Source organism: Talpa occidentalis, unplaced genomic scaffold (assembly GCF_014898055.3).
Source record: "Talpa occidentalis isolate TD23 unplaced genomic scaffold, MPIMG_talOcc4v2.1 talOcc4.10, whole genome shotgun sequence".
Lineage (NCBI taxonomy): Eukaryota > Metazoa > Chordata > Mammalia > Eulipotyphla > Talpidae > Talpa > Talpa occidentalis.
In genome coordinates this window covers 19636757-19660992 of record NW_023600993.1, presented here as the reverse complement: position 1 = coordinate 19660992, position 24236 = coordinate 19636757, and the positions used below count along the sequence as shown (strand labels likewise).

General features: G+C 38.1%; 2 protein-coding genes across 10 annotated transcripts in view; one reads left to right on the top strand and one right to left on the bottom strand.

Moving 5' to 3' along the window:
- Positions 1-24236, bottom strand: part of LRRC3B (leucine rich repeat containing 3B) — a 277752-nt gene that overhangs the window by 191078 nt on the left and 62438 nt on the right. The gene's annotated exons all lie outside the window — the stretch shown is intronic.
- LOC119257424 (60S ribosomal protein L9-like) lies at positions 2204-2844 on the top strand. The gene has a single exon (XM_037525357.2). The coding sequence runs from the start codon at positions 2204-2206 to the stop codon at positions 2780-2782; it is 579 nt and encodes a 192-aa protein (XP_037381254.1). The 3' UTR covers positions 2783-2844.

Genomic DNA, 24236 nt, shown 5'->3' with positions numbered 1-24236 from the left:
AAAAAAAAAATAGGGCCTCCCTGGTGGCACGGGCGGTTGAGGGCCGCACTGTGAAGCTCTGCAACTCAAGTTCAATCCCGGCCGGCTGGCGAGGGTTCCACATGGGGCAACAGACCTCTCCTGTCTCGCCCGCTGCTCCCCTCAGCAGTGTACTTCATTAGCCTGCTTATTCTGTTCCCTGATCTGTCTCTGGTGAATCCTCTCACCCCCCCGCACATATGGCCTGTACCCTGGCTCTTATATAAATAAATAAATCTTTTTTTAAAAAAAGGATTGAGTTTAAAAAAAAAGAAAAAGAAAACAAATTAAAAAAATAGAAAAAATCCAATCAAATCACAGTACACTACTGGCTTAGGCAATAAATAGTCAAAATTATATTAAAAATAACGAACCACATATGTTAGACTATACTGGCAGGACTGTGGGGAGAAGAAGGTGTAGTGGGAAAAGATCTATGTTACTAAGGATGGAAAATGAAGCAGTGAAAGACTGATTTCCCAAAGATATGCAGCGAAAACATTTAGAGTCAGGCTTCAAGCCCAGGCAATTTGCTCTTGCCCAATGCTTCACCGACACAGGTGAAATTATGTACAAATGCATATTTGTTCTTCAGCACATCCCTACAGGAAATCTGGAAAGAAGTCTGTGTTCACAAGTCTGTGTTATATATTGATGGCTAAAATTTTGAAAGCTAAGTTACTAATAAATATTTACACTTGGAACATGACTTTCTCCTCCTGGTGGATTATTTCAAAAGAAATGAAATTAAGTTATTACTATAAATTATACTGTGAAATAGCACAAGTTTTCTTTCATTTGTTTTGTTTGGGTTCTTGGCTACCTATTACAATTTTAATTTTTATTTTCTTTCTCTAATAGAATAGCTCTCTTTGGCAATCCTAGTTTACATTCCTTGTAACACTAGATATGTTTTAACTGAAAATTTGATATGATTGCATTTCAGAACTAAAAACACACACATGCAAAGACAAGAATGGAAGTGAGGGTAAGAGAGTTATAATTGAACATCACCTGTTCTTTTCTGTCATAACGGAGATAACAAAGATGAGAACATCTCTTCACTTTAAATTCATGACCTTATTATCAATACTCTCCCCCCAATGCCTTTATGACATGTTGTCTTACGTAGGAAAGAGAGACAATAAGGATTATTGTCTATGTCTATTATGACTAGTCTCTGTCTCTTGGTTTCCTTATATATTCATAGTTGTATTATGCAACCAGAAAAAGAACAAATTCAGTGAGAGAAACTTAATGTACTTAGAATAATCGAATTGTAGAGTTTTATAGCTCAATAAATGTGTGCTGAATTGAATTCTTGAGTTAAAAGGAATATGGCATTGTAATTCTGGCTATGGTGAAGTACTTAGCAACCATCCTAAATTCTCACTCAGAGAAATAAAAAAAAATGTGTTTGAAGATATTCAGAAAATTAGTGAGGCAATCAGGACAAGACTCTAAAGAAAACTGCAGAGTGATGACCCATCATTCTATAGCATACCTTTTTCCCTCAAGCACTTCCTGACTCTAAGTACAAGGCTGAATTATGCAGAGAAAAAATTACTGGAAATATGGTAAACAACATATGAGGTACAGATAAACAACGCAATGACCCATTATATAGGTTACTGCAGACTTGTAGGGGGAGGAGAGAGAGAGTGAGGCAATGACAGTGATCGAAGAGACAGTTCAAATATTTTTCAAAACTGATAAAAGATATTATTCTACAAACTTAAGTTTTTAAAATGTAAGTAGGATAAGTATATTCATATTATGAAAAAATTACCAAACAACAACAACAATGAGAAGGTCTTAAAAGCAGCCATAGATAAACGACACTATAGCTTCAGGGAAACATATAAGATAATTGCCTGACTTCTCAACAGAAATGTTGGCCACTAAGAGACAATGGAATGCCATCTTTGAAAGACTGGTGGCAATAACTGACAATTTTATTTGTATAAGAGGTGAAATTGCCTTTAAGATAAAAATGAAATGCAAAAATATCTCAATAAACTAAAACTGTTTTGTCAGCAGATATCCACTAGATCTAAGCAAAATGATCTCATGTGGAAACATGGAAATGGATAAAAGAATTTAAAAAGAAAGGAAAAATAAATATATAAGTAAAAAAGTTTTATTAAAAAGTTATATGGGGCTCTTTGCCACATCTACTGCGAGAATGAAGACCATTCTCAGCAATCAGACTGTGGACATTCCAGAAAATGTTGACATCTCCCTGAAGGGTCGCACTGTTATTGTGAAGGGCCCCAGGGGCACCCTGTGGAGGGACTTCAATTACATCAGTATCGAACTCAGTCTGCTTGGGAAGAAAAAGAAGAGGCTCTGGGTTGACAAATGGTGGGGAAATAGAAAGGAACTGGCTACTGTTCGCACTATCTGTAGCCATGTACAGACCATGATCAAGGGTGTTACACTGGGCTTCCATTATAAGATGAGGTCTGTGTATGCTCACTTCCCTATGAACGTTGTTATTCAGGAGAATGGGTCTCATGTTGAAATCCAAAATTTCTTGGGCAAAAAATACATTTGCAGGGTTCGGATGAGACAAGGTGTTGCTTGTTCAGTATCTCAAGCCCAGAGAGATGAGTTGATTCTTGAAGGAAACGACATTGAACTTGTATCAAATTCAGCTGCTTTGATACAGCAAGCCACGACAGTTAAAAACAAGGATATCAGGAAATTTTTGGATGGTATCTATGTTTCTGAAAAAGGAACTGTTCAGAAAGCTGATGAATAAGATTTAAGTTGTCCAGCTACAGAGCAGCAAGATAATGGATGATTTCTTAGACCTATTTGTGATACATCGTAAAGATGCACTAATAAAAGTCGTCATTGAAAAAAAAAGTTATATGGGCAAACATATATATATATATATATATATATATATATATATTTATCTGTAGAGAGGTATATACCTAACCATAATGAGTTTGTACAAAAATTCCACAGTAAATACTATTTTAGCAGAAAAATATTGAAAGTGTATTCCTTCATATTTAAAGGGGCATATCACAGATTCACAAATATTCACCTTATAATATATTGTCTCATCACAAAAAACACATGCATTAAATAATGTCAGTAGAGGATTTGTCTAAAATCATTGATCTTGGCTGTCACAAAGATGGGATTATAATCCAAATGTCTTGTTTGTCAGCAAAAAAACACTTTTTTCCTATTTAACCTCCAATACATCTTGTCTGACATCAGTGACGTCTCTAAAGATTCCTGCCACCATTTCAAATGAACCTTATAATTTTGTAAAAATTAATGAAATTTGGTACAGCCACTTTAGAAAACTGTACAATAGTATCCACTAAAGTTGAACATATTCACAGTATAACATTTCCAGTCCTCAATATATAGTTAACAGAATTTCATACAAATGTTTACTAAATATGATCCAAAATATTCCTAGTAACTGTAATAGACACAGAAATAATCAAAAACTCTGGAAACAACCCAAATGTCTATCAAAAATAGAATGAATAAATTGTGTTTTAGTCAAACATGCAAGAGTATGTGGCAATGAGAGCCAGCTAATGTTATGGTAAAAAAAATAATCAATGAATCACACAAATGAAATTGTGAATGGCATGAACCTGACAACAGGACATTTAGTACACTTCTATTTAAAAGACTGTTCAGAAGCAAAATCAATCTAAAGAATTAGAAGTCAGGCCAATGGCTATCTCTTGGAAATTAATAACCAGAAAGAGCATGAAGATGGCCTTTTCAGTGTTGATGATTTTCTATTTCCCAATCTAGGTGGTGGTTGCTTGTCTGTGTTCACTTTGTAAAAATTCTTTAACTATGGGCCTCCCTGATGGTCTATGGATTAAGTCTCAGTGCTATCACAACCACAGCCTGAGTTTGATCCCTGGCCAGGGTGCTGACCCACATATGGCACAGCCTACCTTTCCTGTCTTGCCTGCTCCTCCCCTTAGCAGTCTATTTCAGTAAATCTGCCTGTTCTGCTCCTCACTCTGTCTCTGGTGAATCCTCTCACACCCCATACTTCTGGTCTACACCTCAGGTCTTCTACACATGCAAAAAAAAATTCTCTAACTGTACACTTCTCAACTGTACAATTTTCAATGAAATTTTAATTTAAAGAACCTCCTTTGTTATCCATGATCATAGAAAGCCAAGAAGAACACTCTGGTAAATGCTTTCCCATAGGACCAATGGAAGGTACTAGAAATAGATGAGATGGGAATGCATGGGCAGAAAGTACCAATAATGAAAACTGATTCAAATCTTCCCCTTTCCATATATTCTTAACAGTACTATAAACTAGTCAATATAACAAAAATTTTCAAATTAACAAAAACCATAGGGAAGTGTGTCTATATATTTATATATATTATGTAAAGTCAACACAAGAATCCTCTTGATAACTGAACCCATATTCTGTGAAATTTTATTACTGAATTGAAAGAAAACAAAAGAATCTCTGGAAATTTCCAGGTGGAGAGGAACTATATTTGAATTACATAATTCAAGGTAGCAGATGCTAAGAACAGCCAGGATGCATGGTTGTTTGCAAAACATTGAGACATGTATTTGTATTTTGAGGAAATGTATTCATAGGAATTTCTATCATGATATCTATTTCTGTCAATAGGGTGATTTTCACAAAACATTTCAATCACAAGATCATTTGAGTTGCCATCCCTAGTTGGTGCTTATATATTCTATGAACACAACCACATTCATCAAAGTTTTTGCAAAACAAAGTTTTGCAGAATGGAAAAATTTTTAAACATTTTTCTTCTTTCCACAAATTGGGTATTTGCTTCTCAAAAGCAATCTAATTTTGACAGTTTAATGAATAGATAGATACATTTTCATGGCAGGACAAGTGCCATTTTCAAAGTAAAGAAGCAATGCAAGGTGATAAAACATTCAAATAAGACAAACATGTCATAGGGGTTCTGACTATGCCATTTGGCCATCAAGAAAAGACGGCAGAAGCATACCAACTACATGTCAAATAGGCACCCTGCTAACCAAATGGCCTTTAAGCATCCCACTGCAGAATGAATTATTTAAATCTTTTGAATTTTGCTGTCTATTAGAGTAATTACTAAACACATTATTGTATCTTGGAACTTGACTTCAAAGCTGTCATTTCAATTTTACTTTTATCTTAGGAAATTCCGTACTAGAAAATTCTGGGAGATAAGGCAAAGAAGACTGGCCTTTGCCCCTTGCTTCATTGATTAGCCTTCTTTTTGGAATATTTATATCTTCAATAAGAAAACTAGGCTCCTGAAATAATAGGATTTCCATTTCCCATAATACCTTACAAAAAAAGAAAGGCATAACTCTTGGCTACTGAATGGTAAACCAATGAAAAAGAACTCAAATTATTGAATGTCACACACTTCGTTCTCACAATAACCCTCTGAGGGCATCATTATTATCCAATTGGACAACTGTAAGGCAGATGCTAAGAAGCAAGCACTGTCTATAGGTTTCACTGCCACGAAAGGCCAGGTCCCGGAGGAACTAGCATCCTACCTGTGCTGTACTCAGACCACCTTCCTGCCTCTATACTAAACAGATGTCCAAACCCACCATCAAAAATAAGGATAGCCCACTAAATTCAAAATTATGTTTATAATGTCATTATTTAAGTAACTTGCAACTTTATTTTTTGAAGGCAGACCTGCTACAGTATGGTGGAGATATCTTGAAAGTTGACTTCATTCACCATTGAATAGAACTGTCTCTAGTGTAGGCTTAAGGAATCACTAGGCTGTAAATCTCAAGTATTGCCCATTTGTAAAACTAGATGAGTGGACTTAGTGCATGGTTTTTAAACTGCTTGATGTTTTATGAACTATATAGCATTTGTTCAGAGGTCACCATAGAGTATGATTATGCGGTTGACTGAATCTATGGTCCAAGTTCTTCGTTCCCCTGGCACAGAATTATATATGAACACCTTGCAGCAGCCTTTTGGTGAGTAGGGTGTGCTTCCCTGCTTTGAGTATGGGTGTGTTCATGCAAATTATTTGGTCCAATAAAGCTATTAGCATATGTAACCTGATGGGAGGCTTGAAATGAGGCTCTGGTAGAGTTTGCCCTCTTTTTTTCTTTTAATATATATATATATTTTACATAACTGTTCATTTTTGTACAATGTATGCCCTCTCCCCAGGTGTAGTCCCCATAAAATTCCCACCACCAGTTCAGCCGTAAACCATCACCATAGTCTCTTGTGTTTTCCCCTTCCCTGTTTTGACCCCTCTGCCTTCCCCTCCTTTGCAGAATGTCTCTGATTTATACTTGCCTCCTAATTTTGTTTTTTGAAATTTATTATTGTTATTTTTTTCCTGATCCCTTATTTGGTTCTGCTATATTCTTCCTGTAAGTGGCTTCTCTAAAGAGGAAATGCAAATGACCAACAGGTATACGAAAAAATGTTCAAGATTACTTATAATCAGGGAAACGCAAATTAAAATTACAATGGGATACCACCTTACACCAGTGAAATGGCACATATTAAAAAAACAGACAACAACAAATGTTGGCAAGGATGTAGAAAAAAAGGAACTCTCCTGCACTGCTGGTGGGAATGCAAATTGGTCCAACCACTATGGAAAACTGTGTGGAGTTTCCTCAAACTACTAAAAATGGAGCTACCATATGATCCACTATATCCACTCCTAGGAATCTACCTAAATAATACAAAAACATTAACTCAAAAGGGTACCTGCATCCCTATGTCTACTGCAGCACTATTTACAATAGGTAAGATATGAAAACAAACCAAATGCCCAAAAATGAATGATTGGATCAAGATGTGGTATACATACATAATGGAATAATATTCAGCAATCAAAAAATATAAACACATGTCATTTGCAGCAACATGGATGGAGCTGGAAAGAGCTTGCCCCCTTAAACTCCCCACCTGCCCTAACAACAGCATCTCCCAAAGTTTCTGATTTCATAAATCCAGGTAAGATCCAGGTAGTGACTTAAGTAAGTCACTAGCCATCTGACTTCAGCTTCCTAATTTGTATAACAAAGGTGGATTTTATCCCTTCTAAAGTTTTTTTTTTCCTTTCAAAAGAACAGTGAAGAATTTGCTTAAATAATGGTTTTATCTTCTTGACCCACAACATTAATGTGATTGCAGTTTCTTTCTTTGTGGACTTGCAATAAGTGGAATGGCCAAAAAAACAAAACAAAACTCTATTGAGAAAAATGTGTTGTTGTTTTCTTAGCATTTCTATAACGTATTTCTCCTGAGAAAAAGCACTCTCATTCTCTTTCTCTCTATACTTCTTTAGCAAGCAGAGGATGATGTGAAAGTTCTAGATGTATATACATTTTAAAAAGTTTGAATAAAATTACTCCTGATATTTTTCTCACTGCCCTGTATTTACAAGTCAAAAGATCAATCAAATCATATGATTAAAAAATAGAAGCATCCACTGCCTCCTAATTAATGAACTTCATTGTGCTTTTACCACAAGGATTTCACATTTTAAAAGATGGTTCTGAATGAACTTCAATGATTGATCGTTTACTATAATCCTTTCGGTGCTAACTAATGAGGCACAGAGACCATTACCAAAGATGTAAATACAATTTGTTCTGTCAAAATAAATTTTACTTGACTCATATTCTACCTCCAGGATCGACAGTCAGAGGCTGATTAGTAATTTAGTAGGGGTTGGCCTTCCTCAGAAATAATCTCCTAGTAGCCATAAATATAATGGGGCCTCTAAGGCATATAAATCTGAATGCCATTCCTTATTGATGGTAACACTATTGTGGGATTTGTTCACTGCAGAAAACTCTTTTATTTCTTTTATATTTTGCTTTACAAGAAAAGGAAAATACATATATGTATATATGTAAATATATATACACACATACATATGTAAATACTATATGCATATGCATGTAGCAAATCACTGAGTAATGAGAACGTGTAAATATATAAGTACATATACTTTTATTAAGACATAACAAGCATTCAGTGTACTAATCTTAATGATATAGTTTAATTTTTTTTTATATTTAGTAACATGCAAATGCTCATTACCAGAGATAGAGAACATTTCCATAACCATGAGGCTGAGTCGACTGCACCCCACCCCCTACCTTCTAGGTGACCACTATTCTTCTATGCTAATAGCTTTGCCTATTATTTAAATTCACATAAATGGTATCAGACAATATGTACTCCTCTGTGTCTTTTACATGGTCTAATGTCTGTGATTTGTTTCCTGGATCAGTATTTGGTTCCATTTCACTGCTATATAGTGTTCAGTTGCATTTGCATGTCTCTCTCTCCATTCTCCCATTGATGGATTGGGGTAGTTCCATGTGCAGGCTATTAGGAACATTAAGAATGTTCCTGTACTTGTCACTCAAGCCCTTTAAGTTCCTCTTTATACACCAGTAGGGCAGGGCACAATGACTTGTCCAGAGGTCTATAGGTATTTTCCAGTTTTTATCAACCTGCTTGTGGTTCTGACCTGATGTTTGTTTACATCTATACTAACCAAGGTCTAGAGAAAACGTAAAAGAAGAGCAGAGTCAGCTGTGAGAGTGCCGTAAGTTCACCTCCACTTCCCCCCCACTCTACTCTAGACACTGATGATTTAGAGCAGTTTCATCATGTGACAATCTAAGAGACATGAAAAGAGCTCAAAAGATCAAGCCAAGATCAAGCATCTTCAGGTAAGTAGAACATATTTACAATTAAGACTCAGAGAAGTTTTTAGCTGTTTTTAGAAGAGAAGGTGATTCCAGCCTCTCTATTCCACCATGTTGTGGGCAGTCAACACTCAGAGAAGTTCAGAGGCTTTTCAAAGTCACTGGGCTAGTAGGAGACATTCACTATGCTCCTGAAGCCTAGCAGAATTGGAATGAAAAGTCAAGTCCTAGTGTTGCTCAGGAAACCTGTGTGTTGGAAGGTGCTAGGCCCAGAGGTGACAGTGAGGTAAGAGTTAACTAGTTTTTACAAGTGAAAGACTAGCAAGCAGTTTATTTTTGCTATGTCTGCTCTCACTCTGGTGGACACAGTTGATTGCTCCTGGGTAAAATCTTGATAGGGGAGCATTAGCCAGATGCTAATCATTGATGATGGAGGAGCCATTTCATAAGAAAAGCAATCAGAAGAAATGGCCTGGATGCTTAAAGGGCAGCCCCCTCCTTTCAAAGTCAGCCTTCTTCCTTCCTTTCCACCATGCATGGAGGATTAGCAGTCTTCTGGGAGACAGGCTAAACTAGCTGGTGTTTAAAAGGGTCCAGGACTCGTGTTTACATAAACAGATCATTCCTGTACCACCACTCCCAGTTAAGGCCAGTCCCTTCTTCCAGGCACCCCTAAGACTGCCTCTTGCCTAATATAATTTATTTCCCCCCTCTAGTCTGTCCTGGATACACATTTTTACTGATTAGGAACAAACAAGGAAGCAGGACTATGATTTACTTCTCCCACCTGCCATGCTGCAGTTGTGAGGACTGAGTAGGAATTAGGAAGGGCTGGTATCGGGCGTTCCTGGGAACAATAATTCAGTAGCTACTGAGTTAATCCCTCTTGCCTTCCTGTTGATAGGTTCTCATGCCAGGTTCCATAATAGAGACAAGAAATAAACCAAGTCAGATAGAAAATAGCAGGATGAGCAGAAATGAGCTCAGCTCATAACAATGCTGTAATTAAGTCACCAATCCCTCCTTTCAATTTTACCAGAATAAATTCAGCAAATGTTTACTGGACACCTATTAGGTTCCATGGATACAAAGATAAATCCCATTCTCTGTCATCAAGAAAGTTTCTAATTAAAGGGATAATAGGGACAAATGCAATTTTAGTTCTTTACTCATTCATTTAATAATAGGCGCTGAGTTTTTACATTCTTCCAAAACTACACTAGGTCCTCTGCATGCATACCTGAATAATGTTGATCTCACAGTCTAGAACAGTAATAACATAAGGCAGAATAATAGGATAACAGTAGTTGCAAAAACTTAATCTATGATTATTAGCCATATTCTCTGTTGGTCACACAAAATACAATGATAAACAAAATGAAGTGAATGAAGCTTCTTATGTTCTCCTGAGGAAGTGAACAAATAAAAAGATTATTACAGATTTTGGTGAGTGCTATAAAAGAAAGCATTATTAAATATTACTAGTAATGAATACATGAATAATAATTATCAAAAGCAATAATCAGTAACTACATTGGATCACCTCCAATTTAGTTGATAGTTCATTCAAGACCTGTCTGTGTCAGAAGTAGGTAGTGGGGAGACCCTGATGTCAATAAGGGACCCAGATTTACACCCAGTCGAATTCAAGTGTCATTAATAATTGACTGTTTTCTAAAACAAGCCCAAGTAAATAAACTAGGTAATTAAAATGAAAATTTCTTGTTTAGGAAAGATAAATTCCAGAGACCTTCTGCACCCAACAAGGGTTTACAAAGTGATCCTGCTGGCCCAAGGTTGGTCCAATCTATAAAAAGCTGACACACACATCCTTGGCCTTCAACCATGAACAATAGGTCCAGTCAGTCTAAGGAGAAGTTCCTCAAAATTCGTTATTTCCTTGTTTCCCAAGTCTTCAAGGAGGCAAATAACCATAAAGGGAGGGACAGTAAGGTATGGAGGAACAGCTGTCACTCATAAAACCCATTGACTGTCTGCACCCGTGTAATCAACTTTTGACCCAACCCCCAAACCAGAATTGCATCTTAGAAAGGAAGTCACCAGCGATTTCCTATATTCAGGCAACAGAGCCACAACTCCACGTTGGCATCAGTTACTACCCACCCAGGAATCAGAGATATGGATCACAGATGGCAGGCATACATGTTCTACCTTGCCGAGTGGGGAGCAGGTGGGAGACTACAGCTGGGCACAAGGGGGAAACAGGACACTTGCAGGAATTAGTGGGCTGCATGGGTGTTGGGCTACTGCTGCCTGGCAAACAACCAAATGTTGGTCTTCATGTACCTCTTCTCAAGATGATTATAACAAGAGTGAAGAGGGGGTCACTTTTCTTGGCTCCCCTGCCTTTGCTGGGCTGGGGCAAGCCAGGCCTTGTTGGAGGAGGTCTTTCTTCAAAAGAAAATCTGTCACTTCAGAAAATCTGAGGAACAGAAGTAGGCAGCCAAAGTCACACCAAATGTTCACTATTGTCCTCTTTTGTAACATAGCCCCCATGGCATGACATCCTCTTGATTTCCTCCTACCTCTCCGTCCCTTTATTCCTTTACCTCCAGATTAAAAGATTCTTGAGGATGGGAAAGAGACCTTCTTCAATTTTATATTCCCCACTCTCCAGCACATTGCCTGGAATGGGGCAGACTTGCAATTGTTGATCAAATTAAAGAGTGAGTGAATGAATGAATTTCTACCAAATGTAGTTCTACCCATAAAAAATTTAAAGGGAGACAGGCATGAAAAAGAAAGTACAAAAGAGTGATGTTGTTGATGAGAGTACACACAACCTACAATACAGGTGAAAAGCAAAGGAATGGAAATTCACAGAGAAGGAGATGATGCGCTCAGGAAAACCACCACACAGGACTTGACAGCCTTGACGATGACGAGGCCAAACTGGAGAGGAGCATTCCAGCAACATGGGCAAAGTAATGGAGGTATGGACACCAAGGTGCCTGCCCCAAACTGCAAGTGATTTGGTTCAGATGGAACTGAAGATGCAGGAAAGGGACTGGAGAGCAGGGAACTGAGGGGAGAGACAAGGTCAGATTCTGGAGGCCCCTGGGCCACACGCTAAGGACTTTGGACTCAACCATTTTGAGCAGAGGAATAATCCAATCATGTCTGCATTTTAGACAACAAACTTGAGAGGAGTCAGTCTAGAAGGGCGGGCAGCAGGAGTTCTGGATCAGCTTGGAAATGGGGTGTCTATCTGCATGGTCTCTCAGGGATCCTGCTGCTTCCTGCCCCGGAGCCTTTCCCCAGCTTCTTCTTCACCTGTTTTATTCCTCCTTAAAACTGTTTTATAAAAGTTTACTTTTTTGAGTAATAGAAGTACATACACAGATAAGGTTTATAACCCATTTAACCAAACCACATAAGCCCCCCATGCTACCTACCTAAAATGATCCACTGCCAACAATTTGGTGTGTCTCCTATTTTTCTATGGATTTTTCATAGGGGTGCACATTATTTTATGTTTTATAAACAGAAATGAGGTCATATGGCATGAAGCTTTGTTTATTTGGCACTGTGTCGTGGGTATTTTTCCATGGTTCTAGTGTCCAGGGTTCTCATGCCTGCCCAGGGTTCTGTCGTTTGGCTACATGTGAGCTTACCCTCTTGAGTTGTGCTCAGTTTTCACTGATACTTCCACTGCCACAGTTAAAGTCTCCTCACACATGCTCCTTACGTGAGCGTGGAAATATCTCCCAAAGCAGTCTCTAGGCAGAGCAGCCTGCATGGAAAATTAGCCCCAGTGGTAATTTCAATAGACTTTGCCAAATCGCTCTCTAAGTGGCTATGCCAGTTTGGTCTCCCACTCACACACGTGAGTTGAATTGTATCCACTCTTGCCCCCTCTCTGTGAATCAGCTCTCTCTTCCCCACCCCAGTGGGGAGAAAGCCACCTGTTCCTGAGAACTGTGACAACGCATTTTTTCTCTATGCTCATCTTATAACTAATGAAGCCTGCCTTATAGTCTGCCCCCTGTATGATTTTTTTTTTTTCTTTCCCCGAATAGACTGTAAGCATATCTAGAACACAGGGCTTATTCTATTCATGTTTACATCTTCAAGTGTCTGTGTTACCAGAAATGGAACCAACCCAGTAGTTACGGGATAGCATTGTGAAGACAGGAATTAGTCTGGCTTCCCGAATTTAGGAAATTTGACAGAACTCAGACTGCCCACTGGCATCCTGAAGCTGATGAAGTACTATTGCCATCTCCCTTCAAGGGAATGAGGATTCATAACAGTTCAACTGGAACAAACCCTCCCCACTTTGCTATCAGAATTTTAGTTTATTACTATTGCTAGTCACACTTTCTCCCTTTCCTGATTCTGCCAATGGAATGATAAATACTAGAACAATAACACCAATTTCTTAATGACTGAGAGAGTACACAACAGCCTGGGGTGTTCTACGATATGCTTTGCTTCACTTCTGGCAAATTCCTTCCGGAGAATGGTAAGCCAGGGCTCTGCAGCCTTCCCCCTCAGCCCATGCTTATTAGGGGCCCTAGTTCTGGGGCTCTGGTGCAGAGCATCATGCACCCGTGGTCATGAACCCTTCATCAGTCTTACTTCAAAAAACCCCACCTGGGGAAGATGATACACATACTTGGAAATGGGTTACTCAATAACCTGCAGTCCCACATTCTAGCTCCTTCTATGTAATAATTCATTCCTCAAGCTTGGGTTTCTGCCCCAGGATTGACCTTCAAGCAGACACTCTAGTAAAGGATCTGTCTTTTCTGAGGACTGGGTGGCTTTTCCAGTGAGGTCCCTGAAACCGAGACTATGCCTCAGCTCCCTGAGTGAATGAATCTCTGTTTCTCCCCAGGAGAAGCAAATGCAGCTTTGCAGGGCTCCTGGGTCTTAAAAGTTGGGGCTCAGTGTCTATGCTCCCTCCAAAGCAGAGGTGGCAAAAGAAAGAAACAACAAAAACAACTTAGCTTTGCAAAACTGAATGACATTTCCCTCTTTCCTAGAGCTAGGTCCTCAAAGCTGACTCCAAGTTTGAGACCTGATGTGGCTCAGTGGTAGAATGTGACCCACTGAATGTACAAGTTTAACGATCACATTAGCAGATCCACCTACTATGCAGAATAGTTAACAGTGGAGTAGAGAACCTCTCTCCCTTCCTTCATGACCTTGAAAGTCATGAAGGATGACAGTATCCTAAAACTTGTAGCATTATTAATCTTCCAATTATTCAGGTACCTCCCACCATCACTGTTAGACGGTCAGAAATGTAACATTCCAAGATCATCTTCAAGGAATACATGTGGACCCAGTTTATACACATCACAGAAAACTCTTCTTCTAACCACATAGCCACTGGTGTGGTAGAGAGGCTAAGTGTGGCATGGGGAAGGAAGGGGCATCTGATGTCTGTCTTTCCCAAAACAATTAGTTTTGTATGACACCCAAAGTAGGATGCACCTTCAGAAATTTCTGACCATCTTAAACTTTAGAATCAAGATCAGTAATTCTGTTAAATGATTCCAATATGTCTCACTTCTAAATACCAATGGATCACTATGAAATCTGGTTAGATACTCTCAAAGGTTATAAACAGAAGGAATATGGGGAATAACAAGGATGATCTTTAAAAATATTTGGATAGATGCACAGGAGAAGACATAAGCATTAATTCTAAATCTTAGCTATGTAGTTCCATTCAGTTTCAAGATAACATTAAGCTCCTGAAATTTAATTAGAAAAAGTTCAGTTTTCCCATTTGCCTCCATATTTTGCTCAATTCTTCTTTTATATTAGGTTTCTGTAATTTCAAAGTCTTCATCAAGTAATGGGAATGATGGTGAGCACTGGGGTTTATGCTCGGAAAGTTCAAAAATGGTGACCCCAATCTCTCCTTACTTCTTGAACCACCACATATGCAGCCCCAGGAAAACAGTGCTTGAAAACCTCATTCTGTATTACAGGGTCCCCATGGCTTGGTTCCAGGCAGGACACTTAATAATTCACGCTCTCCCACAGAGCACATCCATGCATCAAAATTACATATATCCTTCACAGCAAATGTGGAGAAGATAAATAATTCTTATTCTACTTAAAATTATCTACACCACTGAGAGCCCAGAAATAAATCCACACTTATATGTACAGTTAATTTAAGATAAAGGAGAAATGAGTATAGAACGAAGCTAGGAAATTCTCTCCAACAAATGGTGTTGGGAAAACTGAATAGCAACATGAAAAAGAGAGAAACTAGGCCACTGTCTCACACCTTATACAAAAAAAATTAACTCAAAATAAATTAAAGACTTGAATGTATGGCCTGGAATCAAATAATACATAGGCGAAAACAGAGACAACACACTCCAAGACTTCCCGGATGGTCTCACTCATAGCAGGAATCTAGAAAACTTAAATAAGGGACAAGGAAAATGAATAACTATAAGAAAGTGAAAATCAAAATCAACAAAAAACTATGAACCAGAGACACTTTTTGGGGGGTGGGGGCGGGAGGGGAGGGATTGGGGTCAGAATGGGGGGGTTGCAATTGTATGGGGAATATAAAAATAAAATTTATTATTTAAAAAAAAAGAATAGCAAGTATCAAATTGTATAAAATAAATACAATATCACAATAAAAAAAAAAACACTCCAAGACACTGGCATCAGGGATGTCTTTGGGGAATCAACTACAATGAGAAGGGAAACAAAAGCAAAAATAGACAAATGGGGCTATTCAGAACTAAAAAAATTCTGCACAGTGAAAGATATTATCATTAAAATGAGAAGACAGGCCACAAAATGGTAGAATATATTTGCAACATCCGATAAGGGGTTAATATGCAAAATCTACAATGAACTCATATAACTCAAAAAAGAAAACAACCCAATTAAAAAATGAGCAGAGGAACTAAATAAATACTTCCCCAAACAAGACAACAGATGGCAAACAGACACATGAAAAAATGCTCATCATCATGTGTCATCAGAGAAATGCAAATCAAAAGCACACTGAGATAACATCTAACACCACCAAGAATGACCCATATCAAAAAGACCAGAAACAACAAATGGTGAGGATGTGGAAGAAAATGAACCCTCATATACCACTGGTGGGAAGGTAGAATGGTCCAGCCCCTTTGGAAAACAATATGGAGATTTCTCAAAATATTAAAATTAAATATACTATCTGATCCAGCAACTCCACTCATAGGTTTCCACCTGAAGAATACAAAAATACTAATTTAAAGAGATACATGTGCTTCTATCTTCCCTGCAACACTACTTACAACAGCCAAATTATGGAAAAAACCTAAGTTCCCAGAGACAAATGAGTGGATAAATAAGATGTGTGATACTAAATAAGACATCAGGGGAAAAAAATAGTAACAATACAAAATGAAACAAAAACAAACAGACAATTAGAAACCAGTGACATCCTGCAGGGTGGGGAGAGGGAGAGGGATCAGAGGGAGGGAGGGAGGAGCACAGGGGACTGTAGTGATGGTGCACGGGTGCCTTGGGGAAGAAAATTCTATTGGGGATTACACTTGCGAGGGGTGAGCAAACGTTGTTTAAAAATGAACAGCGAAGTAAAATATATATAAATAAATTTTTAAAAAGATGTGGGATATATTCACAATGGAATACTGCTCAGCTCTATATAGATAAAGTTTTGCCATTGTGACAAACTAGATGGAACTGGAGGGAATTTTGCTAAGTGAAGTAAGTCAGAAGGAGAAATAAGTCAGAAAGACAAATATAAGATGATTTCACTCATATGTGCAGTATAAAGAAACAACACAAAATATACACCCACATACATACAATAATAAACAATACTATCTACCCTAAACTAAAAGTAATATACATCCACATAAATATATATATATATATATATAATATATAATGTACATTTTATCCCTTCTTCCATCAGTGGACTCAGGTTGTTTTCATGTTTGGCTATATTAAATAATGCTACAATAAACATAGGGGTGCATATAAATTTTTTATTAGTGAGAAATTTCATATATAGGTTTTATATATGTTAGTTTTTATATGCTAGGTTTGTAGGAAAATGTTGTCATAAGATCCATTTGTTCCCTGAGGAAAAGCTTTCCCCTGAATCAACGGGAAATATTCTTTAGAACCCTAACTTCAAACTCGGCATATATCTTCAAAATGAAGGACATTGTAAAAATAAAAGCCCCACCAATAAGACTGATTTTTCACTGAAATGAAGGTGTCTTAAATAATTAATAATCTGGGTGATAGAACATGTTAATTATAGGTGACCCTGGTTTTCATTACACATTTCATTCCACTTAACAAACTGAGTTTCTCACTATTAACTTGGAATTTAGAGGTGACTAAAACATGTCCTCTGCCTTGCATGGCATCACAGTCTGAAGGAGAAGGCAGATGCTGAAATAATCCATTTCAGAACCATGGAAGAAAACATTTCAGTACCACATGCACTAAAGTAGTTCAGTCTATAGTTCAGTCTATAGTAGTTCAGTCTATAGTCTATAAGCACTATAATAAGTTATAGTGCTTATTTCATAGAAATAAGAAGGGAGTTGCTGAGCACAAAAGACAAGGAAAGATATCCTGGGGCAAAGAACTAAAAAGAGCAAAGCACTGATAGTGCAGCAGCAAGAGTGTGCGTGTGTATCTGTGTGTGTGCTGTATGTGTGGAAGGCAGAATTTTGAAAGTGCAATGTTTCTAGGTAGAAAAAGCCTCTAGAGAAAAGGTTCTATGATATCACAAGATCTGATCTTTGCTTTCATGGAAATTTGGCTTTAAGTCGGAGATATACACACATAAAATTGATAGTGATATTTAAAAACTAAGCTATATACTATGTGGTACAGTTTGGTGGTTCATAGGGACTTAATAAAAATAGATTTCTCCTGTGGATTTTTGAGAAAGTGAAACTGAGTTGCAGAAGGTGGTAAAATTAAAATGGGAAAAAGGATCCTGAAGACAAGCGAGTTAAAAATAAATTTCAAATTCCTCTCTATCAGGAGAAAATCAAGAAGGACAGCCAGAAAGAGAGAATGGAGCCAACACTTACTGTACATCGGCTCTCTAAGACCTGCACTTTCTATATATTTTCATTTGATTCTAACAACAATCACCACTCCTATTTTACAGGAGTGGAAACTGTGGCTCATAGAGCTTAACTGTCTGGCACAAGATCACACGGCTGGTAAAGAAACAGGCCGGAGACCAAAGCTCAGGGCTGTCTGCCTTTAAAACTGGGTGTCTCAACCTCAACACAATTGAAATTTAAGATTGGATCACTTTGTTGTGGTTGCTGCTTGTCCCTGATTAGATGCCAACAGCACCCCCTCCATTTAACAACCAAAAATATCTCACAACATTGCAGAATCTCCCCCATGGCTAAAATCATTCCCAGCTTAGAACGGTTGATATAAGATTTCTTCTTATTACAGAAAACTAGGAGTGGATTTACTTTGAGCACGCATGCAGAGGACAGTAAGGCTATTCAACCCGCATGGATCATAAGATATATATTAAAAGATGGAGAAAATTATGTTAGATAAGAAACTGATCACAGCAGTCCCAAGAGCCAAATTCAAAAACCAGGCAGGGATCGGGCAAGTTAGGCAGCCAGGCTCATAGGCCAAGACTAGCGACAGACCCGACATGTGATTGTGGCAGCCCAGTCCTGGAAACCCCCCAAGGGAGCAGGCACGGCAGGCTGCTGCTGGTGGTGCTCTGCCAGGAAAGAAGAAATTCTGCTCTACTACTCTCTTTTGTAACTACCTCTGGATTCAAAATCTAGTTTGTCAAGCTTACTTCACAGGTATAACCTCTTCCTAAAAGATTATAAGTGGGACCTCCAAAGTTGTTTCTCTCGTGAGAAGTGAGCTATGGAATCTTCTAATCATAGCAAGGAAGGGAGGAAGGGAGAGGGGAAAGGTTCACTACAGGCTTTTGCAAGGGACAAAAGGCAGTGTTAGCCCCTTAATGAATGGAAGGAGATATCATTTTGCGAAAAGCAACATAGAGAACTTCTAATTCGTACTAAGATAAATATTGAAACAGGCTGAGAAAAGCTACAGGCTTATAAAACCATGGGAGTGGAAGAGTTGTGGTACTCATGGAACTTGCTAGGGACAGGGAGACGTACGTCACCGCTTCAAAGGAGTCTCACTAGGAAGTCTTTGTGTGAGAGGACAGAGAGAGAGCCATTGAGGTCGTGAGTCTTGGAGGACACTTTCTGATAGTCCAGGAGCCCCCTGAGGCCCTCACTCTTACCATCCCAGACAGCTCTCTTCTCTCCCTCCACTTTCTCCCTTCACCACCAATTTCAATTGTCTAAGTGCTGGTAAAACAGAGTGAACACAGTTCAGGTGTGCATGAGGAATATCCAAACAGTCTTCAAAGGAATGTAGATTTTTCTCTCATCTCCACATTTCAGGAAGAAATTTACAGCCCAATTTCCTATCCTCTTCAAGGGACAGAATCAAGAGCAGAAGAACTGAACCCCTCGTCTGCTGTGATCTACTAGATGAAGGCTCGTCCAAAAAGAATACATCAAAGGACGCATCTCCTATTTCTGCATAAGTTCTCAGACAACAGGTCAGCTTTATAACCAGTGCTTTCAAGTAAGTTATACCTTGAATTCTTCAGGGAAAAAAAGACCCGACCTCACAAAGTCCTTTATTTTCAGCCAACTTCCTCTCTTCACCTTTCTTTCTGACTTCTGCTGCACAGTTTGTCCCCATCTGTGGCCAGTGATTCAAAGACAAAGCCAAACTGTGAAATTGGTGATAAAGAGTAGTTAGTGCTTCCTTTCTTCTGCTCACTGATGCAGAGAATTCTTTCTCTGGATAGTTTCCTTCCTGTGATAGCCAAAAGAACCTTTCAGATTATTCCACTGAGAATGTCCTCTAAAAAGTTGAGGTTAATCCTTTAGTCTACCTATCCCCCCCCCCCAAAAGCAGTGGTCTTCCATTAAAAGGGAAAAAAAGTAGATGACGGATAATAAGGATAATGGATCAATCTAGAAGTATCATAGGACTGATCCAATCAGTTAACAGCAGGAGATAGGAGCTTATTTCTCCTTCCCTCTAGCAAAGAAATCAATATATATTTGGTTGAGCCAACAGAGCTGCATGCTGTTTTTTTCAAATTATTTTTCTCTGCTTTTGAATCAATTCTCTGAATGAATTCGAGAAAGAGAGAGAAATGCCTTGTAATATCGATTTAGATTTTCCTCTCAAAAACAAGGAGATATCTGGTTGAAAAAATCCTTCTCTTCCAGGGAGTTTATGGGCTAAGTATATTATATAGATTATATGGAGTGCTTTAGGCAGAAAAAAAAAAAAAAAAAACAACAAACAGAAGAAGAAAGAAAGAAAACAGCCAGAAACTTCAACTCCAACTGGCTTTCATGCTAAAAATGTTGTTCTCTAACATAAAAAGGAATCCCAAGATAGTATGGGCCTCAGCATTATTAGATTGAGAAAGTCAAGTTCCCAGGGTTTTGCTCTTCTTCTAATTCACTGAGCTGGGGGAGAGTTTCATTACCAGGTTGGTAGCAAGGTAGATAATAAGGTGATCAAAGCAAATATGACATAATCCCGAGGAAAGAGACTTGCCTTTCATAACTTCTTGATATAAAGAAACTTCCTAGGATTCCTCAATAGCATTTTCTCTATTTCTTAATCATCAGAACCAGATCACATGCGTGCTCTGAGCCTTTACACTAGTGGTGCACACACAGGACAGTAACTCTATGGGGCATTTCTGGTTGTCTCTGGGTGAGTCTTGATATATTGTAGGAAATATCTAGACTGCAAAATATCAGATATTGTCTGCATCAGGGAGTGGTTTTCGGCTTTCCACTTACTTAGGTATTTGGTTGCAGAGAGAAATGGTGGATACCTAAACAAAATTTTTTTTTTAAAATATTTTGGTGTTCAGAAGGAGGAAGTTGGCAATGGATGCTGGGCAGGTAATCAATCGTGTTCATTATATTATATTATCACCAAGTGATCCTTAGACAAGTGTCATTTATTCACTTATTATATTGAACTATTTCACACTTTAGAAATCTACTTAGGGCTTTGAGAGGCTTAGAAGATCAATTAAGAGGTTGTAGAAATAACCTGAGTTTGAAATTACATGAAAATGACTAGGTAATTGTATATGAAATGCAGAAAAATGAATGGATTCTACAGCTATATTGGTCAGAAGTCAATAGATCTTGGGAAGTGACTAGATTTAAGGCATTCAAGGTTATTTACTGGTTTAAGGACATCTGAAATTATTCACTGAATCCTAGTCCCTCTCTCATAGTCACTGGAAAAGCACTCAGCTTACTACCTTTCTCCCCACGAATGTGCCTGTCTGTGATGACATTAAAACCCTACAGAAAATATATTCATTGTCTTGGCCTCTCCTTGTTACTTCCAAAATAAGAATTCCAATCTTTTCTGTATTTTCAACTTACTCCTTCTGGTGTCTTGAATCTAACAATTTTTCATTTTTGCCAATTTCAACTTTCAATCTAGTTATTCTATCCTTTGCCACAGTCTGATAACCTATTTCTCATGTCCTCAGTTTCTTCTTTACCTAAAAACAATTGAATGCTCTATCGCTGAAATCAAACTTTTGCATATGGCTATAGCTCATTTTCACCTCCACAGTCATGGTTACACTCAAATCTCTGCCTGCTTTTTGACCAAAACAAAACTGAAAAACAGTGCTAAGCTGTTTGTGTCCACTCAGATTCTCATAACTATGAAGCCCCAATCTGATTACTATATAATGTCTAAGGGCTTCTAAATTGGATGAATCAATGGATGAAGATGCCATCCTCTGAAATAATGTACACAGGAAGAAAGAGAAAATGGGTAAATAAATGACTTTGTTGAATTTCATGTTTCTTTGGGCATCTATGTGGAACTATCTATTGAAGTGTGTGTGTGTGTGAGAGAGAGAGAGAGAGAGAGACAGACAGACAGACCGACAGATAGACAGAGACAGAGAGACAGAGACAGACAGACAGACAGACACAGACAGAGAGGCACCCTGGAATTTGGAAGTCAAGTCATCTGAGTAGATTAGTTGCAGAGACATGACAGGACTAGAGGCAGCTTTCTTGGTTCCATGGCAACTTCTTTTAGTTTAACAACAGAAATAGTTCATCCAGCAACAAATATTTATTAAGCAATTAGTACCTCCTAATCACTCTTCTAGGTAGTAGAATATAATGGTTAAATACCTTCACTTCATTGCATTCATTTTCAGGTTGGGAAAAAACAGAGAAAAAATAAACATAATAAATCCGTATACTGTACTGACTAGCAGGTTATGTATGATATACTAAACAAGAAAACAAATAGAGCATAAAAAGGAGATGGTGGGGGAGGAGTGGTAGGAATAGGATGTATTATTAAAGGAGATGATGGAGATAGTTAGCATCAGCAAAATGAAACTTAAGCAGACTGGAAGAAAGACAGGGAATTACCAAAGTGGATATCTGATGGAATGAAATCCCGCATGAAGAGAATAGGCAGGCAAAGGCACCAAAAGTGGAGTATCTCTGAGTGTTTGCTGAGCAGGCCGGTGTGGCAGGAAAGGAGAGGGCAATGAGGGCAGGAGTTAAAGGGGAAAATACAAAGGAGGAAGAAGGCAGATCATGTAGAACCTTGTGGATGGAAAGAACTTTAGATTTTACTTGGGAGAATTATTTCAGAGTTTTGAGTGGCAATCTCAAAATACCTAATTTGTGTTTTTAAAGGGTTCTTTTTTCATTATTGTGGTGAGAATAAATATTAGGCAGCCAGGATAGAAAATAGGAGACAGTTTGCAAAGGATAACAGAAATCCTGGGTAGAGAGGAATACAAAGGCTAGGGTGGAATCCATGCAGATGGTGAGAATTATTCAGCTTCTCCATATAATTTGGAGATAGAACCAATAGGTCTTTTAAAAAATTAGACACAGAGAAAAAGAGAAAGATAGGACTTAGAACAACATAAAAGTCATAGGCCTCTTCTCACCTTATAGCCTGCATTAGAAAGATAGGCTTGTTATCAACTGAAATGGGGAAGGCTGTAGACACTTCAGTGAGAAATCAGGAGTTCAGTTTTGACCAGTCTAAATTTGAGATGACTCTTAGACATCCAAAGAATGATACTGAATAGACAGTTGACTAATTACAAATGGAATTACAACATAAGTTTGCATATGTATAGTATTTAAGGATACAGGCCTGCCTTACCTCGTTGCAGAAAATAAACACCCTACTTAGCAACTGTCAGACCTTGGGTGCACTATATAGTGTGAGTAGAGCAAAACTGATTTCAACATCAATTAATGCCAAATTTCTACTCTAGAGGAGACACTGCAGAAAGTGCCACTTAGATCAGAACTCAGGAGCAACATCAACCCAAATAACATGTGCCCAAGCCTGTCTGAAGACAGCATGGAGAAAGAGACATGATGAAAATAGTGATAGACGAGAGAGAACTGTTGTAGAACTAATATCAAGCAGTTATTGAGAATGTGCCGCATTTTAATAGCACATTACGTTTATTCATCCACTGAATCCTTTGAGGAAAGCATGATTATTATCCCCAAGTTACAAGTGGAGGAACAGCCCAGAGGAGGGAAGAAATTTGTCCACTATAAAGAACCATGGACTAGGTAGGAAATTAATTTTCAAACTCAATGTTACATAAACTCTATGAACTTGACTAAGTCATGCTACTCTTTGAGCTTCACTTTCTATAATTAGGAAATGAAGAAGGTTAACTAGATAACCTTCAAAGGCCCACTGTTATGATGTCTCTATATTTTTCAATCTTCCACACCTTAATCTTAGATGACCTAATGTTTTCTCCTATGCCTAAATTATAAGAGTACACATCATTAACAACTGAAGAAAGGCTTCATCTGAACTAAGGTCTGTGTAAAATCTTCAAACTTTATTTCATATTCACAATCAATCAATTGCATACAGAAGAAATGGCACTGTTCCAATTTTACCCTAGGCCTTAACCAAACTGAAAACATCAACCTTCTACTTCTTGAATGCTCCTTCTTGGAATTCATATGCTACACTATGTGATGAACCAAAGACCCCCAGCCAACAACTCAACGACTTTGAGTTCCAGGTCCAACTTCCAGGTAACTCTATCCTTCCTAGCACCTAAGCTGATACCATGTGAAGAAAAGAACCACCTAGTTGTTCCACAGCATCATGCAAAAAGGTCATAAGTGAATGCTTTAAGCCACTAAGTTTTGGGATGATTTGTTTCACGGCAATCAATAACTGAAATAGTTACTACAAAACACTCTGATTCAGAAACTTATGCTTAAGAGGTGGCATATCAATTAAATGGGAGAATAAGTATCTAGAGTTCTGGTACATTCCAGAGTCCACACCTGAAAGCACTATGTTGACCCACCTATCATCTTGACATGCCAATTTGTCAGCCATGTCTTTGCAGCATTTGGATTTGG

Coding starts and splice junctions, on each gene's coding strand:
- LOC119257424 (XM_037525357.2), top strand. CDS start 2,204: ATGAAGACCATTCTCAGCAATCAGACTGTGGACATTCCAGAAAATGTT.